The following is an 11,933-nucleotide window of genomic DNA, read 5'->3' as shown; positions in this document are numbered from 1 at the left end:
GCTGGAATTTTCCAGCCTTTCCAGAACTGTCAAGTCTCAAGTTCAAGAGAGTTCAAGTGAGGTTGCAGCACAAAGAATGACCTTCTCAAGAAAAGAGAAAAGTTTTGATTTGTTTGGTCCAGGGACATTAGCATCAGGTGTCGATAACCTAAGTCAGGGGTCAGCAACCTTTACCATTTTGGCCTCCCAAAAAATCTGTCTGGTGCCGCAAAACATATTTGAGCCTTATAATGAAGCAATGCTCGCAAGCCGGAACCATCATCACTGGGTGATGTGTTGATTCTGCTACACAGTCATGTCATTATAGCATTAATTTAGTGGCTAGTATATTTATTTAGTAAATTCAACAAAACAGTATATTTCTTTAAAGCAGAGTGCAAAGGGTCAATGTGAAAGTGTTCACTACTTCTGATTGATTGATTTGATATGGGAATATTGGGTTTGATAGATTTCCTAGCAAATAATTCAATAACTAGTGCAAATACGGAAGTATAGCTTTCTTTCTTTCTTCTCCATTTGCTTTAGCAAATGCTAGAATCTTGTTAATTACTAATACAGTTGATTAAACACAACCACTTTGTATGACAAATGGAATAATTCACCCTGCAGCTTTCACATTTTCCATCTGATTCCTAAACTCATAACGATATTGATACGCCTCTATTTGTGGGGACCAAGGATCAGCACTCCCAGATTATTGTTAAAGATCACTCGGCCATCAGACTCCACACTGCAGTCGGGGTGTCGCAGTAACTTTAAGACGTCAGCTCTCAGCTCAGGTGAGGCTGTCTTGCTGAAGTTGTGGATCTCGGTGAGGAAGTCCAGCAGCAGCTCTCCTTTCTCATCCCCCTCAGTGAAGCACTCAGTGATGTCAAGCTGAGACGGCAGCTCGTAGCACTGGTAGCTCACTCCCCTGCTATCCAGCAAGCTCTTGATGTCTCCTGTGGTCACACACTGACTTATTTCCGAGCAACACAGCTGGGTGCTGAAGGTCTGCCATAGCTTCCCCCAGCCACTCTCACCTGGAATTGGTGACGTGGAAAAAATGAATAAGAATGGGTTAACACACAAAGGGAAAAACATGTTTGAAAATAAAATAGGCTGTGACATATTGTGTAAAGCTTTAACTATTCTAATTCACTTTTTAACGATTCAATCTTTCTATAGAATCTTGTGTATGGCTTGTCTACATCCTATGTAACACATCATTCTAATGCATATTGTGTCAAATTACGATTTCACTGCAGGATAACAAGCTTAAAAGGTGTCTTATTTCCATCTTCCTGGACTGGACTTTTCCCTGTCTAAGGGGGGCACAGACCCAAACCCAGGCAAAATCAAATCAAATTACCAGACACAAGAATGATTAGAAGCTTCCCGTTCTTGTTGAGGAGACTCTGGAAGAAGCTGACGGTGGCTGCAGGATCCTTCACATAGTACAGCATCTGCAGATTCCACACAGGGAATGAGCTGGTGGCTGATTGATGGAGAAACTAATTCTGATGCTATGGATGTGCAGATGTTCTGATGGGATTAAATGCTGTGGAGCACTTTGAACTAGATGTGTCACACATAGCAGCCGAGTGTGTTGGCAGAACCAACCTGGATCATATGAATGAAGTCCGCCTTCTTGGTCTTCTTGTTGGCTTTCCACTGCTCCTCAAACTCAGACGCAGTCATGTTGTTCCAGGTAAACTTGATGTAATCTAAACTTGGTTTCTGTGACACCAAAGCTGCATTAAAAGTGACACAAAACAAATGTGAAATTTAGCTTGAAGAACAGTTTTTGAAGGCCAAATATAGTAACAACACAACCAATTGTACTTAGTTGAACATGTTGACATTAAAAGGAACAAAACTGGGTAAAGCTTTCGCGCTGCTTCACATTATATTTGCATTCTCATGATCATTTCTTTGTTCAAAGAATAACAAAGGTCAAGGTTTCTTCCTTATAAATAAAACTAAAACAAACGACCCTGCTTCATTTGAGAGGTTATTTGAGTTTCACTTAGATAACCTCCCTGATTGCGCAAAACGTACGTTTATTTCAATCAAAGTACAAAGTTCAACAAGATGATCTATCATGCTGCAGAGTAGTGCTGGGGGTTGCACAATCTATTGCAATTTAATGATGCACAAAGGGGAAAGCAATAAATTATACTATAAGACACGATGAGAAAGGGTGAAAAAAAGATTCCAAAACTTTTTTTTTTTTATGTTTTCCCCCCACGTTTCACCACATAATCTTGGCATAGCTGTCAAGGTCTTCGTGGAAACTGTTAACTGTGACTGAGGAAGAGAAAAAAACAAACAAGTCCTGTCTCATTTCTTTATGAAAGAAAAGCAAAGAGTGAAAACCAGCAGGGCACCCAGCTTCATCAACAGAAAACCTGAGGAGGTTGGGATATGAAGTGCAGACACACAACTACAACACACACACAGACACAGACATCAGTATGGGTTGAAGCCCCTTTAGTACTAATAGATTTTTATTTGAGGAACTTTGTCTTTATTTTGCACCAAGGAATCACAGCCCATAAGGACCGTTTGGAGTTCATACTGTAAACTTTCTGCAATATGAGTGTGTTGATGCAATTCATACACATTATCAGAATATCAGAGAGTAGCAGAACTGTAACAACCGTACCTTTGTACTTATGTATCTCCTGGCCGCTGGGTTCCACCACCTCGGTATCCACGGTCAGCCCTGGGTGCTTCAGATGGAGCTCAGAAAGCATCTCTAAGTCGATCTCACCTACAAGCACAGGCACTTTCAAAACCACTTATTCCTGTAAATAAATGTTAACTGTAAAATAAATTATTCTCACTATAGTATCAAGATTCTTCTTCATTGACAAACATCACAAAACTAAACACTTGAAACACCTCTGGGTGACCTGGTTCAAAGATAGGCCCAGAAGTTATCAATCAACCTTTGTATCTCTCTCCTTTTCATTCTAAGATCATTTACCTACAGGCAGGCAGCTTTCTTCTCATTTGTTACTGAATCTGACACTCTGAGCACCATGTGCAAAGACTAATTTAAGTAAAGACACTCGTGTGGACAGGTGCTGAATCTTTGTAATGAGGTTGAATAAAAGCCTACAGGGGAGTTTCTGGTCATTCCAATAGATTTTACAGCCCACTGGTGAATCTGTAACCACATTCCATTATGATACTGACATGACAGCTCAGGTAAATTATAAGGACTGGCACTGGTATAACTGAAGGGTAATGGCACTCAGGGGGTGAGAAGTGAGAATGCTTGCTAACAAATGAACCTGGCTGTATTTGGAGCATTATAGGCAAAGTCCAATAAAAGGTTTGTTTGTTTCTCAAAGTAAAGATGAACCCGACTGCTGGACAGTTTAATACAAGCCTGAGACCATGATTGGCATAAAGGTTTTCCATGCAATATGACGCCATAAACATCAACAGCTACGGTTGGCTGATTCATGACGCGTCCTTCACCTATTCACCGATGTCACATAGCAGTTAATGTCTTACCAGCTCCACTTCCAACTCCAATGACATTAAGATGGGACGTTCCATCTCCAACGCTGTGGAGAGAGCAGAGGGCTGTTAGCAGTGCTGGTGCCAGCGTCAGGTCAGGTGCCTGGCCTGCACTCCACTCGCCACCACTACCGACTGATCTGTGTTTGTGATGTCCCTCGGCAACAGCAGGTGCTGGTGGAAGACAACAAACGAAAGGCTCCACTTGGAAAAGCCTGAACTTTTCATGTTCCAGACCAATTTATTGTTGTCTGAAATTGTGTGTTTTTTTGGTGTTCAAACTGTTTTTGCTCCATGCCGTGTCTAATTTTGAAACACCAATTAGTCATAGGTTCTGGCACACTGTATTTCAGTGCCGCTTTGCTGAAAACAGTGTCCTCCTCAGGCTCAGCCTCCGCTTGTCTCAGGTCTCCCCCGCTGAGTGCTAGGACCCCTGCTGTCTTGTCCTTCACAACTTCTTTTTCATCATTCCAACATTTTTGACTCTCTGAAGATGTTCTTGTTTGATTGTTTCTGCTGCAGTTTGCCAGATTTTAGTGGCAGCCTTTCTGCCTAACTACTGCCTAACCAGTATAAAGTGTTGCCACGGAACATGGAGCAGTTGACATGCAGATTTTGTTTTGTTCTAGTACACTGTGTCACTGTGCACAGTACACACAATACCCCATTCCCCTCAGATCCATCATTACACATGCATGGATTTCTATTCTAAATTATTTGTAATTACAATATCCCGCCATGTTTGATGCCAACTTTAAAAGCTTTTCAGTATCTATGGTGTCCAGTATTCTAAGGATTGATCACCTGGTCAGCATGTCTGGCAGGATGTTGTGGATGAAGTCCTGCATACACTTATGCTCAGAAGAACGCTGCAGAAAAAGCCGGAAGGCCTCCTGGTAGTAATTATCGTCATCACAAAGAGTCTTCAGTGGAAGTGCCATGATGCTTCTGGGAAAATAAGCAAATATTAAATCAACAAGCTATAAAGTAAGCTCCATGTTTTGGCCTGCTATGATATACGTATGTCAATGTAGAATTAGAAACTAGTCAAGTCAAGTTTAATGGTTGTACACATTTATGCATTTCATAAAGAGTAAGAGTACACAGTGATGTCATTTTCCATTACATTAATAACGACTGCGTTCCTTTTAAGTGTGTCAGTGTATCTTTGTATCAAAGCTGGACTGGACTGGTAAGAATGTGTATGGATCCCAACGGACTTTTATTTTGAAATCAAACTGCAATAACGAACGCTGAAACGCCACATTTTCAGAGATCAGACCTCTGTCAATAAAGTGGACTAAGAAGTCCTGATTTTTATTTTCATTTTATTTATTTTCTATCCAGCTTAGTACTGCGCATGGCTCGCTGACAACTAAATGGAACGCAGCCATTTGTCACAGCACTTCCCCCTGAATGACAAGTGAAAACACTGTGAAACAGTCTATTCAAATACGATAGTATCTGCCTCATGATTCTCTTCTCTCTCTAATGTATGGTGTTCTCGCGCACTTAGTCACTGTCACACACAGCGTCATTCACCGTTTATTTACGCAAATCGGGGAGGAAGAAACGATTTACAAATGCAAAACCTGTGGCGTCTCTACCGTTTGTTCCCTGAACGCATCACGTGATGTTTAAGCACTTACTTACGTGTCGTGCAGACTTCAGCGGGCTCAGCTCAGCTCAGCTATTTCAGGGCTGCAGAAGGATCCACCAGCTCTCTCCCTCCTCCTTCCGGAGGACCGACGACGTGTAGCGAGAGGCTTCTGTGTTTAAGAATCGGAACGGGGCAGCGCCGGAGCCTCCCTCTGGCGTCTGCGTCGTAAGCAGGTCCAAGTCCAATACACACAGCAGTGCAGGGACGCGTTAAAGCCGCCAAGCTTAGACTGCAGCTGCACTGTTTGGACTGTACTTGTTTTATGAAGGTTTCTCATTTGTCCCCATAACTCAGTCAAATCCAGGAAAACACAACTACAACACACAACAGAGACTCTTCTCTCCCTTTGACCATATTACAAATAAATGTGTCTGACCTTTATTGGCTCCAAAGTGCAACCGATGTTCTTATTAATGACATCAGCGTGCAACATCTTATAAGTCTGACCACATTGTTCTCTGATCACTTTCCTGCCTCTCCATGTTATCCTAATGAGCTCCACAATCCTTATCAACTCCATCTTGTAAGGAAATACAAATACTATTGATCATGGAAACATCGTTATTAGACTGAACATTCATTTACGCAATATTATTCCAAGTATCTATTCAGACATGTAAAAATTATGATCTGAGTAACCAACCTTGAGCATCTGTCCACCCTATGGACTCTCCTCATGCCTCCATTAAGCAACACTTCATATGTATTTAGTGAACCACAGAACCCTACAATTTCATCCATGTATGACTATGAGTATAGTGTGGATGGGAATGTACTCCATCTACTCAAAGGGCTGACAGATCATCAAAGAAACCTGTGAATATGTCTGTGTGCTATGAGAGGAGCGACTGTAAAGTGAGATGAATTAGACGTGACAACATGAGCTCGTTGCTTGAGAACGAATCAGTTGGCCGTGACACAACTACTTGAATTCAACCTTCTTTTAAGCAAAAGTGACAGTCTCAAGCAAATGAATTAGATTAGACAATAGATTTAAACACAGCATTGTGGGACCGTCATCAAGCTTGATATCTGACTGCGGGGCCCAGATGAATCTTAGAAGCTGCTTATGGAATCTGAGTAATTACAATTTCTCATGACACCAGAGTCAAGGAGATGACAGAGATCACCAGCCAGTCTCTTTCCCAGAGATTAACCAGTTTGAACAAAAGACAGCTGGAATGCTGTGATTTCTGCACATAGAATTCCACAATTTATTGGCATTTTCGTCCAGCTGTCCATGTACACACAATAATAACACAAATAGCATGGTATTACTGTAAATAATGAGTGAATGTTTTCTGGGACATAACCCAATATTTAATTTATTCTGCCATTAAATCCGCTGTTTTCTGACCAGATAAGTCACTAATTAGTTGGTCATTGTTACATAAAACACAACTGGGTTTCGTTTGACTTTGACAAATTCTTCCATGCTCCCTGGGCCAGCCAAATATTGGAGAGTTTGGCTGAAGCAAACGGTGTCTGCAGGAGGGATTGAGCTCTTTCTGCTAAAACAAATCACGCATGCCTACATACAATCAGCAGTTGAAATATGATTTGTTACAATTAACAACCATATTTGCACATTGTTAAAAGGTGCTGAATGGGTTTAGTTAACATGTGACCAAATCTTTTAGAGCAAGAAAGAACAAAGACGGACCACAGAGCAAAAGTAAAATCGTTCACACTTTGATATGCACCGGGAACTATCTAAGAATGAAAAATTTGAGATTTTGTGCCCCACCAAAGTATCTCGGGGTGATTATCTGATCAAACTATGGGATGCTCTGTAAGTGCAAAGTGGCCGCCTGGAACATTCCCAGAACTGAAGAAAAATGTTTTCTTATGTCTAAGCTGGAATCAGAATAGAGGCGGGCTTCTATTGATAGCAGAAATAAAGAAATTAAGCAATAAAATAACAGCACATTGTGTTGAAATACTTGGCATTTGTCAACGTTGGATATCAAAATCACCAAGTTGCTTATTCTTTAGAACCCTTCAGTTTGATGGCTTGTAAAACAAACAAAATTAAGGTCCTAATTTGCATTGGCATTTGAACTTGTGTACTCGATGCAATTTATCATGTTGGTACTTTCATCATAGTATGTGCATGTTTTGCCTGTTATATTGTACGAATACAACGCATCAGAAGTGCCATGTTCCAGTACAAATTTCTATTTATTTCTGAGTTAAGGAGCCTCTATTAGTTCGTTTACATGCACTCAATATGCAAAGTATTTGTCATTACTGCGATTAAAGGCACACGACGGCTCATTTGTACTCGGCGTGCAGCACCGCGCAGTGCGAGTCTGCTGATTGAGTGCGTGTGGATGTTGCGTATGCTTTAATCACAGTATAATCAAAGTTTTAAAGTGCATGTAAACGTACTGATTGTTTCATGAGAACAAAGGAAGAATCACTCCAGCGTCACTTTATCAAAATGAAGGCAAAATCTGCTGTTGGTGTTAAGAGTCCAAATATACACAACATATGGCATCATCGACACATCACAATCTGACAGCAACAACTTGCATCACAATGAAAACATTAGAAAAGTCATTTGAAAGGACAAAACAATGTGAATCAGCACTAACATAGTGCATAACGCATCTGCTTTATTCTGGGAAATTCAAAAAAAGGCTGTTTGTCGTATTTCTTCAAACATCCAGCACTGACGAGGACAAACGTCAAAAGTCTCCCGTTGGTCCACCTGTGAATGTCATGACTGACTGCTGACTCATGATGTATTTGTCACATTATAGAAGAAAAACAACCGTGTGCTTCCTTTGACTCTTGGCGAATAAACGCTCTGAACCCCCCCAACACCTGTGGATCCACTTTGTGCCGTCGAAGCCTTAAAGGCTGCAGAGTACTTTAGACTTCAGGTCCCAAACAGTGAAAAAACACAAGCAGTCCCTTCAGTCACTTACAGTCTGCTTTCCCTTGTCGTCAGTCGGCTTCCTCTTCGGAGGAGGACAGTGGGGGCAAAAGACAAAACTGCCCCATCAGCAGCAAATCACATGACCATATTTGTGCGTACCCCAAGTTCAAACCAGGCCAACAGTCAGTGGTGTGTGGTGGGGATCATACTTGAAACCTGATCTGAATGAAGTCAGGATCAAGTCCCCAACGTCAGTCCCAACGCATTCCAGTGAGGTAAAGCAGCCTGGTTACATGTCCATGTCCCCGTCATAGGCCAGGGTCAGGGGCTTCTGTGGTGGAGGGTTAGACGTCTTTGTGGTTTTGGGTGGTTTACTGGGAAGAAAAAAGAGAAACTTGGTTTAGTTCCACGCAAAAATCAAACGCAAATCCATCATCTGATCGCAGTGGTTCTCTGGTGTCATGTTTTCAAATCTGTTTCTGTTCTACACACACCTGATTTAGGTGTGTGGGACAAACTACATTCTACATACTTTTGGGCCGGCTACATACTTTTTTCCATTCAAGAAAACTCTGAACAAGGCAACACAATACATACCAGACCAGGAATGATAAGGCAATAATGAAGAGTATGAAGATGAAGCCAACGGCAGTCACGGCATAAACCCACAGCTTCAGTCTTCCATCTGTGCAGACAGAAACGGGAGCTTTGTTTGTATTTCATTTTGGATGTACAGTATGTTTACAGGTTCTATCTGAAGGGCCTGAACGCGTCACATTCTTTTAAGCAATTTGAATATCTTTGACTGTTTTGATTATGGGCCAGTTTTTGTTCAGTGCGTATCGATGCGCCAGGAAAAGTGCCGATAAAAACAGAATGGGACTTCAAATGAATTCCGCCTCCTCCCCTCGTGATCCCACAGGCGCAAAGCCCAGTTCAAAGGCGGGAGCGATCTCCACCGTGCTGGCTGAGTGCCGCAGTGATTTCCATTTCAGTACCTGGGCCAACAGGTCGCAGGGTCCACTCGTTGAAGAGGTCCTGGGCCGGGGACGACCCGGGTTTTAATCTACCGGAGTTGGTCTTCACGTCAGCTTTCTTGTTGTCCACCCCAGGGGTTCTGGTGCAGTAGTCCAAGAAGCCGAGCGTGGTCATCACTTCAGTGTAACCCTTCTCACACCCACACACGCCACTCTGGAACGGGAGAGAAGCGAGAAGAACCTCATTTACAGCCAATAAGAGATGGCTGCTGTGATCGTCTCCCGCTGACACAAAACATTGCTGACAGAAATGCTCTATGATGTGGGGAGCCTCTGGCCTACTCCTTCAAAGACATTCCAACCATTAATGTGACACTTTTGTATTATAGCCACCTTGACACTTCATAAGCTGGACTCTGTAATGGGATGATTGGTCCAGCTGGAGTTCTCACACACGCACTCAGTAAATGGAAGAAACCACTTCCAATGCGGTCATTTTAAGCAATTGCTTTCAAGCACTGTGGGTTCTTGTGTTGTTTAATTGTGGTATTATATCCATGTAAACACTATTAAATACAATGTCCAATGCTGCCACAAAGCATCGGGGCTGGAATTTTAATTTAGAATTGCAACTACATGCAGGATACTCTGAGGGGCAGTAAAAGCTCACGCTAAACATGTGCTTTGTCATTTTCATTGCTGCCCGCTTACCGTCTCCCTCACTAACACAGAGCCTGCAGGTATCTTTCAGTATTATTAATCAGATGACTTTCTAACAGGCTCTCCTTAAAATTGAATTAAACCAATGATTTGTTAAAATCCATTTGAACTCCCTACCTACTATGTGGAGTAAACAGCAAAGACACAATCTGAGAATGACTAACAGCATAATCAAGTTCTTACCGGTGTGCAGTGGGAGAAAGGTTTGGTGCATGGAGGGTGGCAGTGTCTGACCGAGGTCGGCTTTTTCTGCAGGAAACAGCCCCCTGGAAAGAGAGACACAGGTTCGTACGTTTATTGATCACTATATTAATGTATGTCACACCTGATTAATGGGTTGGGTTCACTATCACAGTCCCTGATCAATCTGTGAGCATTTTAATTCCAACAAGGAAAATTGCGTGTCATCATATCAAAGAGTGATGCCCCCGTCTCTCACCTCTCTCTCCTCCTCTGCAGAGAGAGATGAATCCTTCTGGGCTCGTATTTGCCAAAAAACAGTACATCCCAATGACAAGATCACTCAGCACTTGTATTGTATTTGCAGCACATCAAGCTCGCCCGAGGCTTTCATTTCCACACACAATTACCATTTTTCAGTTTTTTCTGCATATTTTGCTTTCCACAAATGCATGATTAAATTTATATGGATTGAAAGCCTCCTTGCTTAGAGTCTGACTTATTGATTAGTAATGTTAAGAGAGAGAGGGGAACAATCAATGTTAGCAGCAGTGAAAACGGGCGGATCAAATAAGGTGTTCAATTCAACACAGACACTAAACAACATGTCATTCATGTGCTCTGTGTGTCTGTGTAGTTCAATGAAAGATGGAAAATAAGTACTGCATGTTTGATCAATTAATTTTGATAATTTTTAGTTCAAAATTGAGGCATTTCCACAAATAAAAACTCGTATTATCTAAACATGTTATTGACAGAATGAGATTACATTTGAGAACAGGTTGTGTGTCAAAACCTGCAGTCTGAACACAATCACATACATAGAGGTGTAGATATGTATGTGTGTGTGTGTGTGTGTGTGTGTGTGTGTACAAGTGGATCATCCCGATTCATCTACCAGGTGGCTAGGAGACACTCCAACTGTTCACCTGTGACATTGACTCCATCTGAGCGCTGGCACCACACCGCTCTTTGATTGTTGCTCCATCCTCCTGTCCTCCACTGGTAATTGTAGCATTTTCCTCCTGGAGAGGCAGAGGCAGACGATGCTCGTTAGCCGTGTGTGTGTGCCGGGCATCCAGACATGACTTCAGGCTCCCACCAATATTAGCTACCACATCTTTTACAGCCCTGTTACTTCACATTATTACCAAAGACATATTGAGATAGTGGTGACACTAAAATACCATATTTTTGAATGGTTGGTAAGGTGAAGGGGTGTGTCTGTGTGTGTGTGTGTGTGGGGTGGGGGGGGGGATAAGATGGTGGAAATTGGGCGGAGAAGTATGAAAGAAAAATTAAAGATGGCTCCAATTCTGAGAGAGAAAGTCTATCATTTTCCTGAGGGCAGCTATGGGCTGAGAATTGATTTCAAACTAAAGTCAGAGACACTTGAACCTGCTAGTAGAATCAAAGAAAATCAACCCATATATGTAATATGACAAAGGACAGAATATCAGAAACACCTCAGAAAAAAGGATGTTTGAAGTCAGTGGTATGGAGTTTATCACAGATCGTCCGTGTCTCCTGCTGTTCCCTTTGTTTCCCCTTACTGTGTGTGTGTGTGTGTGTGTGTGGTTTCCTCCGTGATCACTCTCCTTCTCCCTCCTGATTACCACTGATTCATCTCACCTGCCCGGCCTGCACACCTGCGTCCCATCAAGCCGTCAACTCTCCAGCTTCCATCCACTCACTGCCAGATTGTGAGCGTTAATCCCTCACTCTCCAGATTTACTCTTCCTCGTTTTGATTCCGGTGCCTTGTTTTTGCCTTTTGAAGCCGAGATTTTCCTTCGCCCCTGTACCGCTGCCTTGTTATCAGACTTCCCGGTGTTTGATCCCCGCCTGCCTTAGCTTTGTGATTTTGTGACATGTACCTGCATGATCCTGTTTTGTTCTACCTATTTCTGTCTACTGCTGCAATTAAATACCCAGAACAAACGATGCCCACCACTGACCACAACTAACTATACTGAAACAGAAATTAAATCAATGGATGA

At 42.3% G+C, this 11,933-nt stretch overlaps 2 protein-coding genes across 3 annotated transcripts in view; both read right to left on the bottom strand.

The window, feature by feature from the left end:
* Window positions 1-524: 524 nt before the first annotated feature.
* hnmt (histamine N-methyltransferase) lies at window positions 525-5,370 on the bottom strand. 2 transcript variants are annotated; one of them, XM_076159195.1, is made up of 7 exons: window positions 5,163-5,370; window positions 4,318-4,461; window positions 3,508-3,560; window positions 2,648-2,755; window positions 1,603-1,733; window positions 1,352-1,445; window positions 525-1,022 (listed from the first exon to the last, which is right to left on the bottom strand). In XM_076159195.1, exons 2-7 carry the CDS (start codon window positions 4,452-4,454, stop codon window positions 661-663), a joined length of 885 nt encoding a protein of 294 aa, XP_076015310.1. In that variant the 5' UTR covers window positions 4,455-4,461; window positions 5,163-5,370; the 3' UTR covers window positions 525-660. The 2 variants fall into 2 exon arrangements, with proteins under 2 accessions (XP_076015310.1, XP_076015309.1); XM_076159194.1 differs by having other exon boundaries at window positions 5,167-5,369.
* Window positions 5,371-6,407: 1,037 nt separating this feature from the next.
* thsd7ba (thrombospondin, type I, domain containing 7Ba) overlaps window positions 6,408-11,933 on the bottom strand; it is a 103,028-nt gene continuing 97,502 nt past the window's right edge. The window contains exons 26-30 of the mRNA XM_076159068.1: window positions 10,864-10,959; window positions 9,938-10,020; window positions 9,056-9,248; window positions 8,655-8,742; window positions 6,408-8,431 (exon numbers count right to left, since the gene is read on the bottom strand). Coding sequence (XP_076015183.1) covers window positions 8,347-8,431; window positions 8,655-8,742; window positions 9,056-9,248; window positions 9,938-10,020; window positions 10,864-10,959 — 545 coding nt within the window. The 3' untranslated portion in view covers window positions 6,408-8,346. The remainder of the gene's footprint in view (window positions 8,432-8,654; window positions 8,743-9,055; window positions 9,249-9,937; window positions 10,021-10,863; window positions 10,960-11,933) is intronic.

Source organism: Genypterus blacodes, unplaced genomic scaffold (assembly GCF_046128005.1).
Source record: "Genypterus blacodes isolate CSIRO-AG114 ecotype Tasmania unplaced genomic scaffold, CSIRO-AGI_Gbla_v1 ptg000093l_1, whole genome shotgun sequence".
Taxonomy (NCBI): domain Eukaryota; kingdom Metazoa; phylum Chordata; class Actinopteri; order Ophidiiformes; family Ophidiidae; genus Genypterus; species Genypterus blacodes.
This window is presented reverse-complemented; position numbering and strand designations above follow the sequence as displayed.

Excerpts from the sequence above, each read along its gene's own strand:
- hnmt (XM_076159195.1), bottom strand. The coding sequence starts at position 4,454 with ATGGCACTTCCACTGAAGACTCTTTGTGATGACGATAATTACTACCAG. Across the intron at positions 1,734-2,647 it reads GGAGATACATAAGTACAAAG|CTTTGGTGTCACAGAAACCA; the intron begins GTACGGTTGTTA and ends CTTTTAATGCAG. Across the intron at positions 1,023-1,351 it reads TCTAATCATTCTTGTGTCTG|GTGAGAGTGGCTGGGGGAAG; the intron begins GTAATTTGATTT and ends CACCAATTCCAG.